The following is a 25,644-nucleotide window of genomic DNA, read 5'->3' as shown; positions in this document are numbered from 1 at the left end:
ATGAGGCTGTTTTCTCAACGTGGACGAGACGGGACAAACTGTTGTGCACGGCTGAAATAACCAAACGCATCATGAAACAGACAGACTTACTTCAAGACTAACTAGTGCTATTTCATGAAAATGGGATAATACTGTTATTGCTATCTAAAGGAGCTGGTTGATTTATTATTTTGAATAATTCCATATAGTTTACTACAAGTGGCTGATACTACAAAAACAAGGTCTTTTAATATGTCTGTAAGTCTCAAACAACCATTTACAAACTGTGATGTTTAAAAAAACGAGATTTAATATGGAAGCTTACCATCATCTCAGATTAAGCTGCTTTCTTGTTGGAGGATAATGAACACAAGAAATGATTTTGAACACTTTTTTTTTAAACTTGAAATTGATCTTGATTTTAATTAGCGCACCACCAACAACACATCAACACTAATTTACAATACAATCATGATTTAATTAAGTAAGGAAGGAACCTTGTTACCAAGGCAACGCTTGTTAAGTTTCGGATCCGACCTTAAAGCCAGTTTTCTTTCATTCACCAACATATTATTCTGATGACACTAACCGGGTTAAAGGTTGGATGGAGGCGTTTCTTTGCTACCACTGGGGGGCAGCAAAATCAGAAAGCGCCGATCTAATTCAAACCAGCTTTAATAATAAGCATTTCTTGTTTTTGGAGGACACTACTTCAAGTAGTCACAACACGCTGATGACACTGTGACCGATATGTGCTGCTTTCAAACCTATCGCTCATCTGGGTTTTTCTACCTATCTATCATAATTCCTATCAAACTCTGGTGTATTTCTCTTTTTGGTGCCGGCCTGTACTGGAAACCCTTTACTGGATGTGGTCCAGGCCCAGTTTGACTGGACTTGATGATGTGGTGGAGGAGTATTAACACACGGCATCTCCTCTTCCTGCATTTGACATTTTGTTTCAGTCCATCAGGCATTCAACCACTGAATGGAGAAGACTATTCTCTCACAGTGATGGACTCTGAATCACTTATTTTAATTATTGTGCCACAGCAGGTGGAACTAAATGAAACCATTTAAAACCCAATTTAAAAACACTGTCATAGTTTGCTTTAAACACATTATCTACCTCTCCATTTAGTGGTGGTGAACTAAACTTTTGTGTTGATCTTTGCTGGTTCCAGATATAGTTTTACTATCACAGTCTTAAAAAGTGTGGTAAACAGAGGGAGGTGAGTGGTATCTGCTCAGTGGTCCCGATCCTGCTGATCACAATAAAGGGGGAAACAATAAGCCCTGATAAATGATGATCACCGGAGCTTCCAGGCTAATGGTGGTGTTGTTTGTAGGGAAGCGTTGTCACGCTTGGGCAATGAGGAGCTGATCTCATTATTAGAGCCAGGCCTGCGTTACCAGCTCATCAGAAGAATAGATTGGCTGTGCTTGGGTTTTTGTACTGTTGCTTAGATTTCTTTAGTCAAATTCTCCAATATGCCCTTCATCTGGAAGGGAGAACAGAACAGAAAGAGGCAAGGAGAGGGAGAGAGAGACTGCTTTGAATTCCTGATTAGCCATTTTCACCCTGCATAATGTTAACAAATCCATAGAGGGACGAACGATGGCACAGGAATATCACCAAATCATGCTGCATGTGTCATTAAGTCAATATCCGAGATTAAATTTGCGAGGCTTGGTAAGTGTGAGAACGTAATATGCCAAAACTCGTTACCTCTGGCCACGTGATGAGTCCGACCAGCCGCCCTCTGTCGGTGACAAACAACGTCTGGGCTCCAATTAGACTCAGGATGCTGTAGGCCTGAAGGAACACAAGAGAACTCCTTACAAAATGATTTCGTATCTTCTTTCCACGTTTCCACTAGAAGAGGACGCTCAGACTCGTTAAAGCCGCAGTAGCTGATTTGTTGAGCCATGAAACATTTAACACTAACATATTATAACTTATGGATATATGTCTTTATAATAAATTATAAGGAGGTTTATGCCTGGATGGCAGTGATTTTAGTGACTCTTCCATCTTTATCTAGTCTGAACTAAGCTTTGCAGCACCAGCTCCACGCTCACTGCTCAGATAGGAATTCTTATCGAAGTCTTGAAGAAAGCCACAACGAGAAGCAATCTTGAACCCCTTGTCACCTCTTGAATGCTGTTGTGCGGCGATATCAGGGCTGAGATCGGGTGAATACAGCAGACCTCATCCAGATGTTTCTCCAGAGTCTGAAAAACGGCACAAAAGACATATTTGGTTACATTAGACGTGATTTTGTGTGTGTGTGTGTGTGTGTGTGTGTGTGTGTGTGTGTGTGTGTGTGTGTGTGTGTGTGTGTGTGTGTGTGTGTGTGTGTTTAGTTTGCTCCACAGTGACGGATGCTGGGAAGTGAGTGTGTGCTGTCATAAACGAGCGTTTACGTCAGCCAGCAGCCGCCGGCACATTCCGCTCTCTTTTTAGGAGCTGTTTCACATTCTAGGAGCGTCGAAGGCACGTCCTGCCTTTTAAACAGCATCAAACAGCTCGCCCTCTGCCTCTTCGGATGTGTGTCTGAGTCCTTTTACCTCAGTCTTAGAGTGATGCAGGAACAACAGCAGCTCGGATCGCAGGACAAAGCCCAGTAAAATCTGCGACTCTTTAACAGAAGAGAGACGAGGGAATCGGTTTCCTTTGTCACAGTCAGTGATACAGAATCTGCGCTCTGATTGGCTGAGAGCAGCCAGTTGCAAACAAGAATTAAAAGCTTGTCTACTTTCTCACATTTGCTCTTTTAATGTTAGTAGTCTGAATAATAGTCACTGGTCATTAAAGTGGGCCACGGTACTGGCTCACCATGTGAGTCCACCACTGGGATTTGGGTTTCGGTGCTGCTGTGAACAACGTCCTCAACCTCTGCTGGACCAGCTGCTTTCTGGAGCTGAACTGATTTCACTCCCAAAACCTGTCCCACTGGTGTGGAAGGAAGCCTGCAAAAAAGATGAATCATTTCACACCTGCAGCAAAAGGAGGCACAATTAGATTCATGGAGAAAGGGCTGCAAATGGAAATGATTCTTTTTGAAAAAGCCATTTTTTTGTCATTTCTGCCACTTGAATCTATTTATAGGCTGTAAAATTTGAGCTGCAATCCTATTCGCTATAATGTAAACTTCAGGTCTGAGAGTTTCCCGCCGCCACTGGAGCCTTTTGCTTTTTCAGAAGCCTTCTCAAGCAGCTGCAGGTGCGTGGCACACACAACAGAGGGGTCTGACTTTGCCTCGTCTACGCCCCGCTGCTCTCTGCTGCTGCACAGAATCGCATCTTGAATTCCACCTAAACACATAGCCACGGGTTTAGTGTAGATGTGAGCGGAAAAGGCAGAGACCTTCATGGCGCTGGGGCCTGATTAAAATCACATTTGCATTTGGTAATGGAAAAAAGCAGAAAACTCATTTTCCCAGGGTTTAAAGCCTTAAAATGATTCAAACTCCAGGTGTTTTTTTCTGTCTACCTGCTTTTGCAGCGTTCATGCTTTGCTGCCTCAGACAACAAAGAGAAAATAATAGCACTGTGATTTATTTAATGCTCGTCTAGATCAATCCCAGTGATTCGGCTACAATGAAGCTGGTTGCTGAGGCAGTTGTTATTCCTTTAATCAGCCCAGGTCGCTTTCCTCCTACTCACTGAGGGCAAACCTTCTTCAGCGACGGCAGATGCGGGAGCCTTTTTCCAATAGAGAGGGCGTCGTAGAAAGACGGGCGGCGCCGGGACCGGGCCACGGCGTTGGCCAGCAGCGCCGCGACCAGGGCGGGTACGGCGTGGCTGAACTGACCTGTGACCTCCACAGCCAACAGCGCTGGAGACAGGGTGTGTGTCACCGCCCCGGAGTAGGCTGCCGCACCTTCACAGGGCGCAGGGTGTCAGATCTTGCAGTAAATGAGTATTTCTGTACTTATTTGATGATCTCTTGTTTTTACCAGCTAATGCATAGCCCCCGGGATTTATAGAAGTCCAGGAAAACACGTAAGCTGCTCCCTCTCCAACCAAACGACCCAACGCTGCTCCTGGAAAAGCAAAGAAATACATTATTATTATTTAGCTTTCTTTATGAATGCAGTGGAACTAATTCCTCCTACTCAGGTCTAATCACGCCTTTCACTGACCGTACAGGAAGACCGGCATGAAGTACCCAGCGGGCACGGGCAAAGAACAGGCGACCACCAACAGCCACATCTGCAGCAGCAGCACAGACACACATTCAGCAGCACACGCGACGCATGGAGGAAAGAGCCTGCGTGAGCATTTCACAGAGCTCGATGCCCATTTTCAGGGCTGCATTCAGTGCTTTTTAAAGTCTTTTACTCAGTTTGGAGGAAGAAAAGATAATAAATGTGTGGGGCTGATGGGATGAATACAAATGACTCCACCATTGACTTGACTGCGCTGTAACAATAGTAAAATCCGTCCCTCAACCTCTGAGGGAGCATGTGCTATCACAGGACGTTTCATCCTCAAAGGTTAAACAGTTGTTAGCTCGCTTACTCTATTGTGAAAATGTCAATTACTGTATGTCAATTAAGGGTCACCGTGTCCTGAGGGAACAGGAGAGAAGAGGCCACCGATTCGCCTTTGTTGTCAGCGAAGCCGAGGGAGAGAAAGCATTCCTTAATTTGGGGTTTGTACCTTCATGAGCAGAAAGAACGTCAGAGAGAAGTAGAAAGGACTTTCAGGTGAGCTCCACTTCGACAGCGGCTCGGACACAGAGGCATTATGGGTCTGAGAGCCCCACTGACTGCTGTCCATTAAGGAGGTGAGGAGCTGCTTCATGGTGAACTGCAGGGAAAATTGTTGTCATCAAAGGACTCTTTAAGACACAGGAGAACTAGTCAACAGTACAAAAGGTCAGGATGAGAGCGAGGCCCCTGTTCTGTGTGCAGATGCAGCAACCTGTTGTTACACAGTCACTGGATGGGAATCGATTGTGGATTATGCTGTTAAAGTTTTGTTTACCTCAGACATGATTAACGTTAGAACGGAGAATCAATGCAGAACCCAATGACTTGCTCACAGGGTGCAGCGGGTGCATCTACAGAAGCGTAGGCGCTGCTGATTCTCACCTTAGAAGCCATGTATCGACCAAAGAAGTGGGGGAAGGTCACACACGCCAGGAGGAAGGCCACGGTGCCCGCGTACAGGCCCTTCCTGCAGGCAGATTGTTAAATGACCAGGGTTTACCCATCGCCGCTAACACTAACACTGTAACACGCAGTGACTAAGCGCTCACTCTGTGGTCAGCAGTTTGGCGAGGACCGAGTTCGTTTTGGTGAATTTCAGCATCCGTCGGTGGCAGAAGAGGTAGCAGCAGCTCACAGCTCCACACACCAGCCTGTTCCCACATAGAACAATGGAGAACGACGGGCTTATTTTAACCCAGGCAGCAGTAGACAATCGGAAGTCATTAGACTGGAGTTGGAGGAGGAGGAGGAGGAGGCCAGACAATAAGGTTAAGGAAACGTGCTAATTAGAACAAAAGAATAACAAAACTTTATCGGTCCATGGTTTTTAATCGAGACTAGCATCACTATGACTACAGAATGTCATTTTGCAGGATGGGGACAAGCAGGCAAAATAAAAAATGAACTTACCCCAGGAAAGCAAACAGCAGAATTTCCAGTGGGTAGAAAGGTAAGGCGGCAGGGAAATCAGTTTTAAACAGCGCCTGAAGAGTCTCTGTGAACGCAAACACATTAAATTCATCCCTCCAGCTCCTCCTCTGACAGTAAAGCATATACACAAACCACATCATTCTTTCAGACATGCTTAAAATGATTAAAACTGACTGTTGATTGTAAAATATCACCTAAGGTTAACTGTAATTATTAGTGGACATTGAATCAAACTAAGAATATGTGTGTTTCCCACACTTCTAGGGTTCAACCATATTGGCATTGTGATGCTGAAACAGCTTCCATTACTGAAGCGACGTGGTCAAACAGGCACCAAAGGTCTCGGCCAGTGCTTTTCACACAGTTTTGGCTGAAGCCTGTCTAGACAACGTTCTTCCTTAATACGACGCCAGACGACTGGAAATGGTTTATTTAGCTTTTCTCCTTGTTTACCGCGAGGGAGCGAGCGCCGATCGGGCCCTTAATTACCTCCATCTCCACTCCACACGGCGAAGAGGCGGAAGGTCAGCGCTCCGCAGGCGGCCGAGAAGAAACACGGGACGTACTGCTTCAGGGCGAAGTGCGAAGACATCACCTCCACACTGAACAGCACCCCTACCAATGCATGCATGAATTCATCTCATTTATTTATCTGTGAACATGTTGGCGGCAAGAAATATATATATATAATATATATAATATATATAATATAACATGTCATTTTGCTAATGCTGAGCCTTTCAGCCTGCCTCTCTCACCACTGACGGGCGCTCCGAAGCAGCTGGCCACCCCGACTCCGGCCGCCACCACCAGCATTTCTCTAAGGGCGTTTTCCTAAAACAGAAGGAACCCGTAATGGTTTTGGTCCTCTACGATGTGCAAAAGGCTGTAATTATTTTTCATTTTGCTTTGACCTTCTTATCCACTTGTACTAGAGTGCAGAGGTTGCTCAGGTAGGCCCCCACCATGGTAGAGAGATGCACGAATGGACCCTGACATTGGGAAACAAAGCGGTAGCCGTGCTGAGGAATGGGCTACGTACTGTGTGCATGTTCGGATCGGCTGAGGCGCCACTGACCACTTTGCCCAGGAAAACAGTGCTGCCAGCTGCCAGCGTGCAGATGAGGCCCACGTACTTGGTGAACAAATGCGTGACGGACAAGTAGTGCGGCATTTCGAAGCCGACCAGCATGGTTCTGACCTCCGGGATGCCCGAGCCTGAGGAGAAAGGAGGCAAATCACTTGCACTGGAGCTGTGCATCCGTCCATGCATGAGTTAATGGGCGCACCTGTGGAGAAGGGGCAGATGTCGTGGGAGAACGTTGAGCCGACAGCACAGAGGCACGCTGGGTAAAGAGTCCAGCAGAAGAACTGCAGCAGGCTGTTGCCTTCCAGCTTCATGTAGAGCCACTGATGAGCTGCAAAGCAATGGAGAGAGAGGTTTTAACATTTGCGTACTGTTTGTGTGGAGAGATGCATGTGTTTGTGGGTACCGTTTAGCAGCTTGGCCACACTGAGGTCCATGAGGAAACTGAGGAAGGCGGTTAAAACGCCTAAAGCAGCGTAGCCGTACCACTCCATCCCACACACCGCTCCAAAGCAACTCCTCAGCTTCAGCAGCCATTCTGTAGACGCAAACATGTGGATGTGACGTCTTAGATCCTGATTGGAGTCTTAGACAGCTGTTCAACCCCAAACGAGTTATTTCTACTGTAGATCAGATTCAATCCGATTAACTAAAATAAAAAAAAAACACTTATGACACAAGTACTGGCTAATAATACACCCCCAAAATAAATGTGGTAATTTTACTTAAAGACCAAACAGTACATAAAAACAAGTCTGCTTCTTTTAAACATGGTTTCTAATACACAGTGGAAACGCAAAGCAAAATGAAGGTCATGCGATGCCCCAGGGTTGTTCAACGAGCACAAAGGAAGCAGACGTCCAGATGCAAATGATGTTAAGACACAGACAATATGTAAAAACGTAATATGAGGCAAAGATTGTGCAAAATAAAAAAGTACAAGCAGAGTTAAATGTCAACAATGAATATTAATGAAAATGTAGCATATTTAGCATAAACCGACACCTGCACCTGTTGCTAGAGCAGACTTACATCTGCAAACACAGTCATATGTTTTACGATAGTGCTGCTCTGACCAGCACGCTGTAAGTATTATCCACTTCACCTTTGGTAATTGCACGCGGCCGCTGGTACGGCCTCCACGCCTCAGAAAGAAGCGGACTCTTGCAGGGTGTCTCCACATCTCTTCCTCCTTCTGGATCGAGGTTCTTTACAAATATCTCCCTCCCAGGCTCCACACTGTTCATTGCGTCTAAGTGTTCACAGCCCCAAACAGTCCCTGGTAAGAAAGGTGAAGTATTATGAATCCTCAGAAGCAGGAAGAAGAAGTTACTGCTGTATCCAGTGCTAAACACACAGGGTCTCACCTTAAGTCTGTCCGTGTAGCTTAATGTGAAGGTGAATTGGCAGCACAACTGACCTCTGCTGTTTTGGTCATTAGCATCGAGGTGATGGAGTCACGGTTGAAAGGTTAGCTAATATTAACTGTTTGGAGGAACACATGCCCAACATCCCACTGGACAGAAAGTTGACAATGTTTTAATTCCACTCACCCCATTTTACCTTATCCTACTCATATTATTCTAATAGCATGGTGATTTAGCCCAGCTGTGTGCAAATGCTTGCTCCTATGATGTAATAGCATAGAAGCAGTCGCCCGTCCTGCCACATTAGTCGTATTATGAAAAAGAGTGAACGAAAAAAACATAAATAACATAAGTAAACATACTTTTGATACGAAATCAAAGCTGTAGTCTTGATCACGAGTCACAGATGCTCAAACAGGCCACAAATATAACACATCTGTGGAAGAATATATTATGATGTAATGATTATTTGCCATGGCAGCGCTACTCAGCGCCATTGATGCCTGGTGATAACTCTGTTGTGTGCTGATGTGACCTTCCTTATATCAGTGAGCTTCACACGGTCTCATCTGAAAAGAGCCTAAGGATCAGACACTTCTCCACACGTCACTCTCCGGATCCCAGCGACCTGCTCAAGGTTGAGCTGATCATTGTTCATTTTGGTTAATGTTTTCCATTCCCTTGCTCTACCTTCTCCCTGCTACAGTAAGCTTTCAGTTAACGTTGAAGTTTTAGGGAGATCTGTATGCTGTCAGCATCACACACACACACACACACACACACACACACACACACACACACACACACACACACACACACACACACACACACACACACAGTCAGATCTTCACGGTGTAAAAACGTAAAAACTTGTTTCCATGGGAACGCCACACTGGGGCCTCTACAGAGCCAAACAGGCTAGTTCTTTCTCATAAGCAACTGTTGTTGACGAACTAACTGAGAAGTTTCCCCTCTGGTAATTAACAAAATCAGTCGTTCACTGTTATGTAAGAGTTTCAAGCCAACATGTTTCAGGAACCTGGCAAGAGGCTGGTGTCAAACTGACCGTTTAATAATGAAAGTAAGCGAGCTGCACTGGGCCGACCTTCCACCTCAGTCTTGCACTGAGGGATTCGTTCCTCATTATATAACACAGAGCAGCTGAAGAGGACGGTGGTCAAGTGGGCGACAGAGGAATGCAAACACTCAGAGAGGAGAGAGTGTCACTTTACTGGTTATGACTCGTTCAACAAAGTTTGTCCTTTGCATTTCTCTTTGTGAGTGTGTGACATCCTCTTGTCATCAGCTCTCATTTCATCGCTGATGCAGTCAGCGTCCGTACCCCTGGAGCGTCCCTGCATTTTAGTTTATTTTTTATTTTTTTAATTAAATTGCATAAAGCTGATGCCAGTAATTACTGTAGATGTTGCTTTGTCAAGGGTCGCTCAGTTACTTCTAGGTTGTTCCATTTTGTTGTAGAGGAACTAAAACAACAATAAATTACCATAATAATAAACAACTTGTCAGTAATTAAGTATGTTCTTCCCCAGTGTGCATGTGACTGACCTTTGTTTCCTGCATTATTAAAAATAAGGATGGCATCCTATATTATTTAATTCCTGGAACAGCAGTTGAGTCCAGGTTGACCTTCCTTAAGACCATAAATATAATTGAGAAATTAATAAACAAAACGAGCATCACTGACATTTGACAGCTAATTTCAATCAGCTTTGCTCTTGTTGACATCAGAGGTGCAAAATACTGTCTGGTCAATATCTCATTATGAATAAAAGGCCACTTTGATCCAATAGCATTACAGCTGCTAGCAGGAAGGGGAGGGGGCGCTGAGTGGTGCCTGGCAGAGCGGCCGTGAGTTGCTGGGCTGGATTTAGACCTTCAGTGGGGGGCTCTGAGGTCTTTACTGATAAGACTGGAATAACATTATACCACTGTGCGCTGTCATTTATAAAGCTGGTTAACCTTTGAGACCTGGCTTCAAAACCAAAATGTATTTATTTCAGCTAGACTGCCTTGAACTTCAAATTCAGTGTGGCTGCAATGGCAGAGGCTTGAGCTTTAAGACCAAGGTTGTAGTTTTAGTCAATGAGTCATGAGTCTCATGTGTCATCAAAGGTGAATTATAGATAAATCTTGCTTCATGAAGGAAGAATACCTAATAAAATCTGTAAATGGACCCACGCATGGTCCAGTATTACTGTAGCTGTAAGTGGTGCTAACTAGAAAGGACAGTGTTTTCATATCATGCAGATATTAATAGCCACAAAGCAATGCCACTAAGTCCCCTTCTCCCCGTGACGGCTTTGTTTTCAAGCACATTCTTTCCATCTTTGTTTTGTTTCCTTACTTATTCTCTGGGAAAAGAGGCTTCGTGCAGCATTGAAGTTCACCTTCCAGTCTTGTACCAGCGCAGCGATAGAAAACAATCATTTCCAGCAAATGGTTTGGTCTTAACGTTGCGAGATGAAAATCATTGACTTGAATCAACATTTTAATTGGAAAGGGAGTTTAAAACCACCTCGTGTGGGAGGAAACCCTGGACACTGTGTCATTTATTAGCAGAACCGTGTGGGGAATCAATTGTAGGACAACGACGTAGTGGCGAATATTGAGAAAGCAGAAGAAAACAGGCAGATAAAGTGATGGAGAGCAGAGTGTGGAGGAAAGCTATTTCAGGGATTGGGCGTGTGTGTGGAATGACAACTGTCCCCACCTCCCCCCTGCTCTTTCTCTGCCTCTCTCCGTCAAATCCTGCTCCCTCTCCCGCTTTTAACCTCAGGGCCCTTCAATGCCCAGAACTTTTCCAACCACAGGCCCCTCTCTCTATCGCGCTGTGCGTCCCTCGATAAATATAGAACACTATTACCCTTTTAAATGAGCTGTGACACACGTGCACACCTACCACCGTCGCATGGGGACCGGGTTGTATATAAGGGCCGTGGGCGAGTCGTTGCAGCGCGGAAAAAAAAAAGTTATAGTAAGTTATTTTAGCTGAAACAAACCAATAATTAAAAAAAAAAACAGAAAACAGAAGAGAATCTGTGCATAAGTTGCAGATTTCAACCTCTGCAGCAGCTGCTGGAAGAACCAACCCTCTCCGCCTACTCCATCTCTCCCTCTACTCTCCTCCTCCGCTTCACCCAACACTCACATCCATGAGTGTGACCAACTCCTCTGCCTATCGATCGGAGCGTAGCTTCCACCAGACCTCATCCTCCTCTTCGTCCTCTGCGAACCCATACATGGAGAAAAGCCGGGGACTCTTCGCAGAGGACTTTGGCTCCTTCATGAGGCCTGGGAGCGACGCCTTGGGATTTTCCAGTAAGTTGAGAGCAATAATTGGTCATTGTAATGTGTTTTGTCGACAAAAGCAGAATAATAATAGGAACAGGAGCAAGTTAAAGTGGCAGGTTAGACAGTAAATGTATGTCTGTGCTTTTGTGTTTGTACAATATGTCAACTTCAGCAGACGGAGACAATAGTTTAGTTTGTGTTTAGTCTAAAAGGAAAAAGGACTTTGGTGTGGTTTGGTGTGTGGAAATATACATTTGAGTGTAGCCATGCAGCTGACGGATGTAAAAAAAACAAATACAGAAAGGAGATGTTTTAAAATCTGAGCTGCAAGTGCCTGTGCTTTTTCCGGATTGTGTGTTTCAGTTAGTTTTTTGTGGCTCAGTAACGTTTGGAACAGCATGAATTCAATGTTGGTGCACAAGGACGTGTAAAGGTGCTAACTTTACAGAGACTTAGGTTTTATGGGGTCCATGTGTGCAGGGCGGATCAGAATCGTTTCGGGGTGGGTGCTGCGATCCTACAGGTGACGCTTTGGAGCCTGAGTTGTTGCAGCTTAGGGGAAAAAAAACAAGGCAAACGCATACAAACACAGGCCAGAGAATGCTGCACTCACTGCCAGCAGTGTGACCTCACACACCGTCTATCTGGGATGACGCCTGCATAAGGAATGACCAGTTGCCCAGTAACACACACACACACACACACACACACACACACACACACACACACACACACACACACACACACACACACACACACACACACACACATACACACACGGAATGATGTCACATTAAACTAATCTGCTTATGTGAAGTCAGAGCTAATATCACTTACAGACAGTTGTTTCAGTCCGGTGGTGTATGTGAGTGATGTTTCACAGCTCTGAGTCACTGGGGACAGGCAGTTGTCACTGGCCAGACAATGGACTGGACTAAAGAAATGTATTTATACACCTCACTGAACAAATCACATTTCTGTCTCTAGACATTTCGCAATCCGTTCAGCACATAACACTCTCTGTCCTTCAAATCAAATAAAAAGAAAGTAAATGGAAAATAATAAACCTCAGGAAGAGCAAATGAGGACATGTTCCTCTTCCAGAATAGACAGTAGATGCCCTGTGTAACCATTAAAGCAAGATCTTTTGATTGCAAAAACATGGAAACCTAAATATAAAGAAGGACATATTTAATACACTTTAGGTCCCACTAATAGATGGATAGACAGGCAGTGGGAAACATGACCTCCTTTCCACCATGACGTCCTTGAAGGAGGACAGACACGAGCGAGGCAAACCCAAACACGCCATTCCCACGTGTAGGAACAATCACCTGCATGAACAGAGTTAAAACCCTCTTCATCTCTGCAGTTTCTCTCAACAATAACTGCTTTTTAGTCCCTTTGAGTTACTTCATGGTTTTACATTACCCAAGCTCTGCTCTCACAATATGAATTTTTCATAGTTGTGAGGCAGAGATCTTGTTTTCTTCTTGTAGTATAACATTTTCCACACTCTGTGGTGCTTTATGTTTATCTATTTTATTTATTCAAACATGTAAAAGCAGTTTATATACCAACACACCTAATGTTACACATACAACATATACAAGAAAATGTTAATTAACTTTCAATTTGCCTAGTACATGCTTGAACGGAGCAGGAAGAAGTTAGACTTATCCAGTCCCTGACATCACATTTCAATCATTGTTTGTAATAAATATCTTTACATAGACTTTTATTTCTTACATTCAAGTATTATAATAAAGAATTATTACAGAATGTTCATATTCGTACACCACTCCCACTGTGTTCTATCTAATTAATCATGAGTCTGTTTTTGCCTATAGCTTGATTGACCCGTCTTTCTATTTTTATTTAAAGACATCGATTCTATTACTATTTTCCAGGTGGCCCTGGAAAAGTCAAAACTCTTGGGGATTCCTACCAGTTCACAGTGGACGTGCGAGATTTCTCCCCTGAAGATGTGATCGTCACCACATCCAACAACCAAATAGAAGTTCGTGCAGAAAAGGTGAGCAGTCATACTCTTTGTCTTGTACGTTCTCTTGAAATCATCAGATCATCAATCAAAAAATTACAGCTGTAGTCACATTGTAATTTTGTTTTGAACAGTTGGCTCAAGATGGTTCGGTGATGAACACATTCACCCACAAATGCCAGCTACCCGACGACGTGGACCCCACCTCTGTTACATCCTCCCTGGGCGCTGAGGGGACCCTGACAGTCAGGGCACGGCGGCAGCCTCCCAAACATGAGCATGTACAGACCTTCCGCACTGAGATCAAAATCTAGAAAAAAAACACCATTTTAGAAAGAAACCATTCAGTGCCTTTGTTTCTTATTGCTACTCCCTATTACATCCTGACATCGCTACGTGTAACAAGCAGAGAGACGCCACCAAGCTCTAAAAACCCGCCATGACTGCAAATGAGTCTGTTTTTGCCTACTGTATTTGTAGCCTGAGTTACTCCACAACACTGCAGCAGTAGGTCATACCTGCACATATGGAGGCATGGATATATACAGTACAGTATTTACACACACACACACACACACACACACACACACACACACACACACACACACACACACACACACACACACACACACACACACACACACACACACTGCAGTTGACTAATCTGTTCACTGTGTCACTTGTTCTGATGTTCTGACAGTTCTAAAAGTCTAACTTCACCAGCTGCTCATTAATTATAATTTAATGTATGATATTATTTGTGTGAATAAAGTTATTTCTTCTTTGACAATAAACATGCTGGTCTTTGTGATGCATGGTTGAATCTGTGTATATTCTGTTTAACAACCAAAAAATAAGGTAAATGTAAAAGTGAGAAAGACCATAAAGAAAGAGCATAGCACAGTTTATAGGTCTTTGTTATGTGACATTTGCTTTTGCTGTGCTTTTCTATTGGAAAGTACACTTTAACCTAAGACGGAGGTTTGGAAACAAATCACGTTGGCTGTTTTTCAGTAGTTTGTAGATTTCCATTTCATAAACAGTTCTAGCGCCCGTCAATAAAACATTTAGCTCAGCGCGCTCCAAATGCGCCCCCACGCGGCCGTGCCCACCACAGCGCGTGTCCGCACTGCGCGTGCTCATGTGACACATCCGGCTGGCTGGTCCGTATCAATCGATCAGAGAGAGGAAGATGGTGGTGGACGGAGTTAGCGTTGTTGGATCGATCACCGAAAAACTCGATTGGGCTTATTTTTCCTAACTGAGCCCAACACTTCCTAACGCCACTCGATCCAGCAGCGTGAATCCCGGATAAATAAGCGACATTAAGCAGGTAAAAAAAGAAGTTTGTTTTTGTTAAAATGGCGCTTGTAGTACATTATAACGGCGCGCTAGCTGTGAAAACAACGACGGGTCCGACTCCTCGCTCCGCCATCTTGTCTCTTCGCTACAATCATGTCAAGGCACGCTAAATTAATCCCTGATAACAAAGCTGCAAGGATGAAGGAAATGTAATCGATCTATTGCACCGTCAAACCGAGCTGTCAAACGTTCAGACAAACAAGCGTTAACTTAAAAACACTTTCACATCCAACATCCTAACCGCTGTTTAACACCCGGTTGTTGGTGTCTTGCCTGCATGTGGCGCCATGTACTTCATTTAGCTAGTACGCCATTATTTAATGGTTATTTTCTACTAGTAAAGCACAGATTTGGGTTGAAATCCAGTACCCTGTATTATGTGCAATCTAGTGAGAACAGACACCACTCTTATCCACAAACAACACACAAATCAGGAAGACTACAAAGCAAGACATGCCTCAATATATACAACACAGTTTGATATGCCATGAAACAAGCACATTCAATTCCATTTAAATAACAGCATTTTGTGGATTATAATGACCATTTGAATCTTTCCTAATGTGACATTTATTCTTAGAGCGTGTTGGCCATCCAGTCTTTTCCCACAGCCCTCAGAATGATGGACTTCCCATGGCACAGTGGGAAGGTTCTGGAACAACTTAACCGGCAACGGAAACAGGGCCTGCTGTGTGACTGCACCTTTGTTGTGGATGGTGTGGACTTTAAAGCCCATAAGGCTGTTCTGGCAGCCTGTAGTGTCTACTTCCGCACCCTCTTCCTGGACCAGAAAGATGTTGTTCATCTGGACATCAGCAACGCGTCAGGTAGACTCCAGATTTGTTGCTGACAACAGTTTGCATCTTCTATCTTTGATAGTATTAGTTTTTCTAGTTGTACTGCTCTCATGTTCAATGCCATCACAATATTTTTTTTTAAACGTCAGTTAACCATTTATCTAACCTGATCACTTCTGTTTTTCATTGTGACCCCAGGATTAGGTCAGGTGCTGGAGTTTATGTACACAGGCAAACTAAGTTTAAGTCCACAGAACATAGAAGATGTGTTGGCTGTGGCTAACTTTCTACAAATGCAGGAGATTGTAAATGCTTGCTCTGCATATCAGTCAATGGCAAATCCAGTTCCCTCCCTTATAACACTGGATTTTGCTGTTGGTAAGTGCAATCACATTGTTTTTTTTTATCTGTCTTTGGCTTGATTTCTGGTGACTAATTAATTTCAAGTGACTAATTAAAAAGCAGTTATGTATGTTAAGATGTCAACCAAAATTGAGCCAGATATTTAATATATGGCAGAAAATTTTTCTCATGTTCTTTCTCATCCATTCAGACGAAAAGCATAGTGACAGAGAGCAGGGGGAGGAACTGGAGAATGAACTGGCTGATGTGGCATGTCAAGCAGAGGCAAATCCTCCCACCAGTCCCGCAGAAAATAAAGAGCCCAAAGAAATCCAGGACAGTTCAAAGGAGGAGATCTCTACTGAAACAGAGCAGACGATTTCCCAGCCATGCTCCACCAGAACCTTGTCTGGCAGAGGACGTACACACAAAACCACCCCCAGCACTGCTCCAAAGAAAATGAATTTAAAGAAGGAAAAAGATAATGCGGCACAAGATGCCCCTGAATTTCAGGATGACCCTTCTGATGCGGACTATACACCCAGTAAGTGTTTATTTGAAAAAATCTTGGCATGTGTGCTATAATGTGTTAAAACTCAGTGATTCCTTACCATGTCGTTAATGAGTTATGATCAGAATTTTTGACAAACAAATTAAGACATTTGTGTCTATGTACAGAGTCACCTTTAAAATCTGCTGGTAGCTCATCCTACGTGAGCTCTCGAGGTAGAAGAATAAGAAAACCTCCACGACGGAACTTCCCACCTGGTGAGTAGGTGTTTTCTCCTGTTGTTGAGAAATGTGTTTCCATCATTATTTGATTAAAAAAATGATTCAATTTATTTGAAACCCTGCCAGCATTTTTATCAGCTAAGTCTGGTTTGAGTTCATTTATCTGTCCTATATGTTTCGTCATGTCCAACCATAAAGATGTTAAATTTAGTATTCCAATCAGACTGATTTCTTTATGAATCTTGTAGGTGTATCCACAGCAGTAACTCTCAAAATTTGACTAAATCCGAGGAGCAGTGTCCATAAGCCTAGTCTTGTTGCTTAGCTGTTACTTTTCCAGTGAAAACTCAACACTGTATGTAATTTCTCAAGTGTTCTATTGTCTCTCCAAAGACAATGACTCGGAAGATGAAGGTCCATCAAAGACAAAGATTCAGAAGAAGGATGCTGAGCCAATGAAGGTGGCTGAAGAACAGGAAGATGACTCTGGGGAGGCTGGTAATGGGGAAGCTGATGATGAAGATGGGGATGAAAATGAAGATGGTGAGATCAGCCAAGAGGAGGAACACATTGATTCAAGCGATGAGAGAGATGGGAAATGTCACTCAGCGTCTATGAGCAGCCGATCTGAGTCAAAGTCTTACAGCTCTGTGACACACAAATGTGAGGTGAGTAATCTGTCTGTCTACAAAAGGGAGAATGAAGTGGTTCTTATGTGGTTTTAGGATGCTAGACTTGCTTTTAGCTAGTGGATCAATGGCAATATTAATTATCTTTGAGGTGTGAAATATCACTGCTGGCTCTTCACTGTCTTCTTTGCATAGTTGGGTTGCTTGAGGCTAGTTAAGTGATATGTATAGTATGCAATAATTCATGGCAGACTAAACTGGTTGGTCTCGTACAGCTAATGTATTGAAAATTAATTTGCATGAGGACATTCAAGTCTTATTCTTTATACACTGATTTGTAGCATAGGTGAACAATATTGCTGACAATTCGTCAGGACCCTTGACCTTCCAATATGCTTTGCAATCCACTAACACTTTTGTATTTTTCAGTTTTTATTCAGTGTGTGAAATAAATGTGGAACATATCACCATAGTACACAGCTGTCCCAGACCTCTGAAATATAGTTTTTCTAATTCCCTGTTTAATGTCAATACAATCTGGGCAATAAATGTTTTTTTCTGTTGCCCAGGACTGTGGGAAAAAATTTACACACACTGGTAATTTCAAACGACACATGCGGATTCACACCGGAGAGAAACCATTTAGCTGTCGGGACTGCAACAAGGCTTTCTCTGACCCTGCAGCCTGTAAAGCCCACGAAAAAACACACAGGTAAATATTTGAATGTTAATTAACTTAGTCAACTGATAACTTTTCCACGTTTGTGTTTCAAATTGTTTTCCCAATGTTTTCTAGCCCTCTCAAACCATACTGCTGCTCTACTTGTGGAAAGAGCTACCGTCAGATCAGCCTCCTTAACCTGCACCGCAAACGCCACACGGGTGAAGCACGCTACAGCTGTGACATGTGCAGCAAGCTCTTCACCACATCTGGTAATCTAAAGCGACACCAGTTGGTGCACAGTGGTGAAAAGCCTTATCACTGTGACTACTGTGACAAGGCCTTCTCTGACCCTACCGCCAAGATGAGACATCTGGAGACACATGACACAGAGAAAGGCAACAAATGCCCACATTGCGACAAACGCTTCAACCAGGTAACAGCCGATATCACATGCTTTCCTTGTAAAACACACACTTCCTTTCTACAGCACTACTACAAACTAAACAAAAACTAAAATTATTTTAGTCCTAACAAAAAGGTATTTGAATGTGTTTAATGTATTTTTAGGTGGGAAATCTTAAAGCTCACTTAAAAATCCATATCACAGATGGGCCTCTCAAGTGCAAAGAATGTGGCAAACAGTTTACTACTTCAGGTAAAAAAGACTTTTTTAGCTCCTGTGTTACTGTTCATCTTTGTAACTAGAGACTTCAGAAGAATGACACAAAACGAGCAGTGGTTTCATACTGTGTAATAACTGATGATTTGAGATTTAGCACTTCCAGTATATTTCACTAAGTCAGCATAATATCTAAATGAAGCTGCCTTGCGAGCCGTTTTTTCTTTGGGTCATTTGTTCTTTGTAAATGTACTTTCAAGGAAATCTGAAAAGACACTTGAGGGTTCACAGTGGCGAGAAACCATATGTCTGTGTGCACTGTCAGAGAGCTTTCAGCGACCCTGGAGCTCTGCAGCGGCATGAACGCATCCACACAGGTACTCACTCGGCTGGAACGTAAAAGATATACGCATAATTCTCATTATTTGGTATCAATGAATATTATGTTCATTCCACATTACAGGAGAGAAGCCTTGTATCTGTCCTATCTGTAGCAAAGCTTTCACCCAGGCCAGCTCCCTCATTGCTCATGTCCGACAGCACACTGGAGAGAAACCCTATGTGTGTGATCGTTGCGGCAAAAGGTTAGCTTAGCACCTGGGGAGTATAACATAAATAGAGGTAAATCTAGGCAGACAATAGAAAGACAATATTCACGTGTTTCTGTTTCTATTGACAGGTTTGTACAGTCCAGTCAACTGGCCAATCACATTCGGCATCATGACAATGTCCGTCCACACAAGTGTCATATGTGCAACAAGGCATTTGTCAATGTTGGAGACCTATCGAAGCACATAATTATTCACACAGGTAAAATAAAGGTTTTTTGAAGTGAATAGAGAACATCAGTGTAATGAAATTACTGGACTTTCACCTGACGAGCCGAGTATCATTTGCTGCTGTATATCCACCTAAAACCAATGGCTTTCATCTTTGCTTTTCTTCCCCACCCTCTCAGGGGAGAAGCCTTTCTTGTGTGATAAATGTGGTAGAGGATTCAACCGGGTGGACAATCTGCGATCCCACGTGAAAACCGTCCACCATGGCAAAGCCGGTATGAAGCGGCTGGTGTTTGCAGGCGGCAGCACAGATGAGGGCTCTGATGCATGTGCAGGGACAGCCACCTCTGACAGTGAGATTAATATAGTTACCGTCAGCACGGAAGACATCGTCACCCTAGCAGCAAGTGCTGTAGCGCAACTCACAGGTCAGACAAAGTGATTGACATCTCGTCTAGTGTTCTTAGGGGGATAATTCAGCATCACCTTGTCCCCCCTGCTAATAATAAAAGATGCGTTTGTATTAAAATGGTATAGACTATAACAACTATTTTTTTGATCTTCTATTGTGTGTCCATTTACAGTCGTTCCAGTGGCTGCTTCAGTTTCTGCAGATGAAACAGAAGCTTTGAAAGCTGAAATCACCAAGGCAGTGGAGAAAGTGCAGGAAGCAGGTATGATTGCACTTAAAACTCCAAAAGCATACAAGTATATTGCAAGTACATAATGTCAAGACTGTAAAAGCAACACACCTTGAGAAACATGAATAACTTTATCAATTTGCTTTCTGTTCCCAGACCCTAACACACAGATCTTGTATGCATGCGATTCATGTGGAGATAAATTCTTGGATGCAAGCTCCTTAGCTCAGCACGTACGCATCCACACAGCACAGGCCTTGGTCATGTTTCAGGCAGATTCTGACTTCTACCAGTACACCACAGCCACCACCAGTGAGGGGGAAACTGCCACAACATGGCAGCCCACAGCAGAACAAGTCATCCAAGAAGGGGAGCTGATCTTCCGTGCTCATGATGGGGAAGGAGAAGCAGAAGAAGGGATAGTGGAAGAGACAGAAGAACAGGGACAAGGAGCAGGAGTGGTGATTCATGAAGGCGGGGAAGAAAGTGGGGAGGTGGCAACTCACATTCAGCTGCAGGCAGAAGAAAACAATGAACCTACAGCAGAGATAGAAGAGGAAAAAGATGGCAAGGTAGTATGTCAGAGTCAGGCATAGAGGGGCAGATTTGTTTAGAGAGACTTGTGAACAGAAATCAGTGTGTGCAGGAAAGAGACATACGGAAAAGTAAGTTAATAAGGCCTCAGAGTTTTATCATCCCAAAATTTTAAAAGTAATCTGAGATAATGACTTGATTAAAAAAATATATATATATATATATATATATACGTCAACAAATTATATTTTTTACAGTTCTAATTCTGGTAAGATATGGTCATTTAGTAAATATTATTTCTGAGAGAGTTATACTATTTTTTGCGTAGTTTATTTTTAGACTTGAATGCTGGATCGTGTAAAACAGTTAGATCACACTTCTCTTAATTTAAAAAGCTCTGTTTGTTTTTTCCAATTTGCTAAAAGATGCTATATGTACATTCTTAAAGTTAAGATATATTATTGTACTTGATTATTTTCATGTACAGTGCATTACATATGTATATGTATATACACATATGTTTATATACATATTCACATCAACTTCAAAGAGTAGTAATCCTGTAAATATGGGTAATTATTACCTTTTAAAAAAAACTAGGATGTCATATGTGTTATATGTTCAGGCATACGTTACAAGTGCTGTTCATGTTTAATATTTAATTGTTTAGGCAAAAGTCTTCTTCAGATAAATCTGCGATAAATATTTCTCAGATTTACCTTGATAAGTCATAAGTCTGTAACCAATGGTTTCTTTTTAGTTTGTATATATGAACATCTGCTCCCTATTAATGGTGGTAACACCTACGTGGGTGTCATCATCAAATTAATAAAGAATCATTGCAGTCATACCAATGCATTGTGGTATCTTTTTTATAAAAACAATATTCTGTTACCTCTTACTAAAGTTTTACTTGGTCAACACCTAATAATAATTAAATGTGGGCTAGTGCACATCAGGCACATAAGAATATTTAATAATTAATTTATTCCAACATGCGATGTTTAAAATCCTAAAGTTATTACAAAACCATGAAACGATTGTCTATACCAGAAAGTACAGTAGAATTGCTTCCACGCTCCATAAGCTTCCGGGATTCTCTGACTTTTAATGAAGCTGTCATCCTATTGGTGGAGACATCAGTCAGCGGCGCGTTCTTCTCCACGATTGGCTGGAACCTCGGGGTCAAAGTTAAAGCTAGCTGCTAACGCTGACGTCGACTTCTGCACAGAAATGGCGGCGTTGACAGCAGTTGTGCAGATGAGCCGGTCGAATTCTCCATCAGCGAACAAAATGAGGACCCACAAAAGGTTCCAACTTATGGACTGTAGTGTGTTTTTACTCGTGTTGCTAGCCTCAATGTTGCATTGTGCCCTGGCTGACGGTAAGACGTTGGTTCTACTGGACAACCTCAACATCAGAGACACCCATTCAATGTTCTTCCGCAGTCTTGCGGGTAAGCCCAAACTCGCACTTTGTATTACATTATTATAATAACATTTATAAATATCTGTTGTATTGCAAACAGCTCGCTGGCAGAACACTTGGGACTTGAGCTTGTAGAATTTAAGGTTGTACAGCTAGCTAACGCTAGCCTAGCATATTATAAGCATATTATATATATATATATATATATATATATATATATATATATATATATATATATATATATATGTGTGTGTGTGTGTGTGTGTGTGTGTGTGTGTGTGTGTGTGTGTGTGTGTGTATTACACTTGTATTAGGACAATCAATAATTAGTACAAATTTCCATAACACTTTAAGGTGTCCGCAACAGTACAATGTGTACACAAACTGATGATGTATTCGTTTTTTGTTTTTTTAGATCGTGGTTTTGATCTGACATTTAAGACCGCTGATGACCCCTCTTTATCGCTGATCAAATATGGCCAATTTCTTTATGACCATTTAATCATCTTTTCACCATCTGTTGAAGGTGAGTTGTGTAGTTCACAATAGAATTATTGTGAATGTTTTAACATATTGTATTTCATCTGGTTGCCAAATAAATGTTCAACAAAAGAAAAAAATTGGGTTATTTGCAGATTTTGGAGGAAATATCAATGTGGAGACTATTACATCCTTCATTGATGGTGGAGGCAATGTCCTGGTCGCTGCCAATTCAGATATTGGTCAGCTGATTTCTTTTTTAAAATCAAACTTATTTGCTTAAAATATTTGTGTTCATAAATTCATGCCTGTTTTCTTTCACCTGCACAGGTGACCCTCTGAGGGAGTTGGGCAGCGAGTGTGGCATTGAGTTTGATGAGGAGAAGACTGCTGTTATTGACCATCATAATTATGATGTGTCTGATCCTGGAGAGGTAACCAGTGTTCTGATAAAGACCCAGAACCCTTTTACGTTTTAGAAATCTAATCTTTGGACATGGCATTTCTTTTTCCAGCACACCCTGATTGTGGCTGGCCTAGAGAACCTGCTGAAAGCTCCCACAATTGTTGGAAAACCCACAAACAAACCTGTTTTATTTAAGGGAGTTGGGTGAGGACCAAGTCTTGTATTGAAAGAGATAATAGTCCCTCTTTTTATATAAAACACTAAATTATGTACTGAATTTAAGAGAATGTAGTTTTTAGTTGTTTGTTGTTGGCTATAAACTATTTGACAAAGTCATGCCATGTCTTGTTCTTCCAGCATGGTGGCAGACCCAGAAAACCCTCTTGTCCTGGACATCCTTACTGGCTCTTCCACTTCCTACTCCTTTTTCCCTGACAGACCAATCTCTCAGGTAGCATCACATACATATTAGCCTAGTAATATATTGTAAATTTAGAACAAATTGATTGAAAAAAATATGCAAGTGTGAAATTAGAAGAAATTTTTTTTCTTACTAATTGCTTTCTTTTACTCTTCAAGTATCCTCATGCTGTTGGCAAAAATACGTTGCTGATCGCTGGCCTTCAAGCCAGAAACAACGCTAGAGTCGTTTTCAGTGGCTCACTTGATTTCTTCAGCGATGCATTCTTCAACTCTGCCGTGCAAAAGGCCACACCTGGGTCCCAGAGGTGGGCCTCAATGTTCATATCTGTGCGCTTAGAAACTGTCAGATTCTATTATTAACTGGTGCAAAATCAGAATCATTGGTGACATTTTTATGTTAACAAGTCATGGCGACCTAAAAACTGTAATACTTCTGTAATACAGACATTGTAAACAAAATGCTAATTAATGTCTGTCCATGACTATCTCGACATAAGCAATATTTAATCATTTGCATGCTGACAGTCTGAATTTATTGCGATTGAAGCCCTGTTTCCTTATTTTGTTATGTCAGGTATGAGCAGACAGGTAACAAGGAGCTGGCTGAGTCTTTGTCTCGGTGGGTGTTCAAAGAGGCTGGAGTCCTCAGAGTTGGAGCTGTGACCCATCACCCTGTGGGAGAAACCACTCCTCCAGCAGCATACACCATCACTGACCTTGTGGTGAGTTTTTTAGTTTAGTTCATTGACAAAAATCATAGTTTTGCCCTAGATGTAGAGCTGTGCATCTGTATTTGTAAGTCTTAATTGTTATAAATTTGCCCATGCAGGAGTATAGCATTGTCATAGAGATGTTGTCTGAGGGCCGCTGGGTCCCTTTTGACGGAGATGATATTCAACTTGAGTTTGTAAGGATTGATCCTTTCATCCGAACGTATCTTAAGAAAAATGGTATGTTGCTGTGTTAAATCAATAAAAAATAAACATTACTACAACAAGATTTGTATGAATTGGGGGAATTTCAGTTGCCAGCTCTTGTAAGCTTTACCCGCATTATCTCTAACAGGAGGTAAATACAGTGTCCAGTTCAAACTGCCTGATGTTTATGGAGTCTTCCAGTTCAAGGTCGACTACAACCGACTGGGGTACACACATCTCTACTCCACCACTCAGGTAAGTAAATGGGTATACCCAAGTCAACAGTGTGCTTACAGTTTGTAAAATGTCAAAGGAAAAGGATTGCATAAATTCAATGGTATGTAATTGTTTATATAAATGTATAACTTCCAATGATAATTCTTTACCACAGGTATCAGTGCGTCCGCTGCAGCACACTCAGTATGAGCGCTTCATTCCCTCAGCCTTTCCATACTATGCCAGCGTATTCTCTATGATGGCCGGACTCTTTGTCTTCAGCATTGTCTTCCTGCACATGAAAGAAAAGGAGAAGTCGGACTAATGCAAACGAAAGATAATGAAGGGGGGAACAAGATTATAAAATGGAACATATGATGTGGAAGTTTGCAATTGAATGTTTTTAACCCTCCGATAGGGATGTGGAACTGCAGTCCTGTGTAAAAAATACAGTTTCTGTTTGGATAGTGGAGCGTCAAGTAATCTACATCTGGTGGCCAAAGAGGTGCTGACTTTCTTATAATGCAGTTCAGTGATTGGGCTTTTCTTAGATCTGGATATGTACTGTCGGTGTTTTGTATAAAGTTGATTTAGCACAGCACCTGCCTTCAAACATGAGAAAAATAATTTACGTTCTGCAATTATTATTTTTTTCATTCAGGAAAGGAATGAGGTAATTACATGCACTGAACATGCCAGCTGTTGACTTTTATTGTGTTTTGAGTAACTTGTCATCTCGACAATAAATTGTTGACATTCCACTAAACAGAAATCTGTATTCATTTTTTCATAGTATGATTTCTTGACTAAATACATTACACACACACACACACACACACACACACACACATTAATAAAGCAGTCTAGTAAGCGATGTAAACAAAAGATGCCAAGTAGATGCTGATACTCTAGTGTATGAGAGGTGGTATGTTTGGGAAGTACAGAATGTAACATGAAGACTAAACATTTCAGACGTGCAGGGCCAACGCACAGAAATTAACTCCAGCCTCCAATTAACCCAACTGCATAGTTTTGCAGAGCCACGGTACTTTACATGATCAGATTAGAATGATTGTGTCAGTTCACAAGTGAAAGCACATCTTTGAGTTCTTTTTTCATTTCTTTGTTTTGTAACCTTCTAGCCGTCCTGTGTCTGATTGAAATAACACGGTGTAATTTATAGGCCTTAGGTGCAGGAGTTGAGTACATTACTTATTAATCTTATTTACATACACTGGGTTGAGTATCGAGGCTGTCGATGACGTAACTCTAAAGGG

General features: G+C 42.3%; 4 protein-coding genes across 5 annotated transcripts; 3 read left to right on the top strand and 1 right to left on the bottom strand.

Moving 5' to 3' along the window:
• Nucleotides 1-316: 316 nt before the first annotated feature.
• clcnk (chloride channel K) lies at nt 317-8,828 on the bottom strand. The gene is made up of 20 exons (XM_029157585.3): nt 8,085-8,828; nt 7,823-7,996; nt 7,124-7,255; nt 6,920-7,048; nt 6,709-6,848; nt 6,545-6,622; nt 6,389-6,464; nt 6,120-6,245; nt 5,610-5,694; nt 5,249-5,350; nt 5,082-5,166; nt 4,648-4,797; nt 4,128-4,197; nt 3,942-4,028; nt 3,649-3,865; nt 2,819-2,952; nt 2,551-2,621; nt 2,134-2,214; nt 1,709-1,795; nt 317-1,481 (listed from the first exon to the last, which is right to left on the bottom strand). The coding sequence occupies exons 2-20, from the start codon at nt 7,962-7,964 to the stop codon at nt 1,443-1,445; spliced, it is 2,031 nt and encodes a 676-aa protein (XP_029013418.1). The 5' UTR covers nt 7,965-7,996; nt 8,085-8,828; the 3' UTR covers nt 317-1,442.
• Nucleotides 8,829-10,962: 2,134 nt separating this feature from the next.
• Nucleotides 10,963-14,214, top strand: hspb7 (heat shock protein family, member 7 (cardiovascular)). The gene is made up of 3 exons (XM_029156939.3): nt 10,963-11,423; nt 13,307-13,431; nt 13,533-14,214. The coding sequence occupies exons 1-3, from the start codon at nt 11,258-11,260 to the stop codon at nt 13,710-13,712; spliced, it is 471 nt and encodes a 156-aa protein (XP_029012772.1). The 5' UTR covers nt 10,963-11,257; the 3' UTR covers nt 13,713-14,214.
• A 235-nt stretch (nt 14,215-14,449) lies between these two features.
• On the top strand, nt 14,450-21,347 carry zbtb17 (zinc finger and BTB domain containing 17). Of its 2 annotated transcripts, none has more exons than XM_029156938.3 (15): nt 14,450-14,731; nt 15,372-15,587; nt 15,756-15,935; nt 16,111-16,443; nt 16,578-16,667; nt 17,025-17,299; nt 17,830-17,972; nt 18,057-18,357; nt 18,492-18,579; nt 18,804-18,920; nt 19,007-19,127; nt 19,223-19,353; nt 19,502-19,750; nt 19,907-19,996; nt 20,120-21,347. In XM_029156938.3, the coding sequence occupies exons 2-15, from the start codon at nt 15,380-15,382 to the stop codon at nt 20,557-20,559; spliced, it is 2,766 nt and encodes a 921-aa protein (XP_029012771.1). In that variant the 5' UTR covers nt 14,450-14,731; nt 15,372-15,379; the 3' UTR covers nt 20,560-21,347. The 2 variants fall into 2 exon arrangements, with proteins under 2 accessions (XP_029012771.1, XP_029012770.1); XM_029156937.3 differs by having other exon boundaries at nt 15,341-15,587.
• Nucleotides 21,348-21,698: 351 nt separating this feature from the next.
• ddost (dolichyl-diphosphooligosaccharide--protein glycosyltransferase subunit (non-catalytic)) lies at nt 21,699-25,139 on the top strand. The gene is made up of 11 exons (XM_029157388.3): nt 21,699-21,953; nt 22,341-22,451; nt 22,561-22,647; nt 22,736-22,839; nt 22,921-23,015; nt 23,169-23,262; nt 23,391-23,539; nt 23,809-23,956; nt 24,064-24,184; nt 24,300-24,406; nt 24,543-25,139. The coding sequence occupies exons 1-11, from the start codon at nt 21,731-21,733 to the stop codon at nt 24,690-24,692; spliced, it is 1,389 nt and encodes a 462-aa protein (XP_029013221.1). The 5' UTR covers nt 21,699-21,730; the 3' UTR covers nt 24,693-25,139.
• The last annotated feature ends 505 nt before the right edge of the window (nt 25,140-25,644 follow it).

This window comes from Betta splendens, chromosome 7 (genome assembly GCF_900634795.4).
Source record: "Betta splendens chromosome 7, fBetSpl5.4, whole genome shotgun sequence".
In the NCBI taxonomy this organism is placed as follows: Eukaryota; Metazoa; Chordata; class Actinopteri; order Anabantiformes; family Osphronemidae; genus Betta; species Betta splendens.
The sequence above is the reverse complement of the archived record's forward strand: the minus strand, read 5'-3'. Positions and strand labels throughout refer to the sequence as shown.

Bases quoted from the DNA above. Each gene is read 5' to 3' on its own strand.
- clcnk (XM_029157585.3), bottom strand. From the start codon at position 7,964: ATGAACAGTGTGGAGCCTGGGAGGGAGATATTTGTAAAGAACCTCGAT. The intron at 6,465-6,544 runs GTCAAAGCAAAA...CTTCTGTTTTAG, and splicing joins TAGTACAAGTGGATAAGAAG to GAAAACGCCCTTAGAGAAAT. The intron at 6,246-6,388 runs GTGAGAGAGGCA...ATGCATTGGTAG, and splicing joins CTTCGGAGCGCCCGTCAGTG to GGGTGCTGTTCAGTGTGGAG.
- hspb7 (XM_029156939.3), top strand. From the start codon at position 11,258: ATGAGTGTGACCAACTCCTCTGCCTATCGATCGGAGCGTAGCTTCCAC. The intron at 11,424-13,306 runs GTAAGTTGAGAG...ACTATTTTCCAG, and splicing joins CGACGCCTTGGGATTTTCCA to GTGGCCCTGGAAAAGTCAAA. The intron at 13,432-13,532 runs GTGAGCAGTCAT...TGTTTTGAACAG, and splicing joins TAGAAGTTCGTGCAGAAAAG to TTGGCTCAAGATGGTTCGGT.
- zbtb17 (XM_029156938.3), top strand. From the start codon at position 15,380: ATGATGGACTTCCCATGGCACAGTGGGAAGGTTCTGGAACAACTTAAC. The intron at 18,921-19,006 runs GTACTCACTCGG...TCCACATTACAG, and splicing joins GCATGAACGCATCCACACAG to GAGAGAAGCCTTGTATCTGT. The intron at 19,751-19,906 runs GTCAGACAAAGT...GTCCATTTACAG, and splicing joins TGCTGTAGCGCAACTCACAG to TCGTTCCAGTGGCTGCTTCA.
- ddost (XM_029157388.3), top strand. From the start codon at position 21,731: ATGGCGGCGTTGACAGCAGTTGTGCAGATGAGCCGGTCGAATTCTCCA. The intron at 21,954-22,340 runs GTAAGCCCAAAC...TTGTTTTTTTAG, and splicing joins GTTCTTCCGCAGTCTTGCGG to ATCGTGGTTTTGATCTGACA. The intron at 23,263-23,390 runs GTAGCATCACAT...TTACTCTTCAAG, and splicing joins CTGACAGACCAATCTCTCAG to TATCCTCATGCTGTTGGCAA.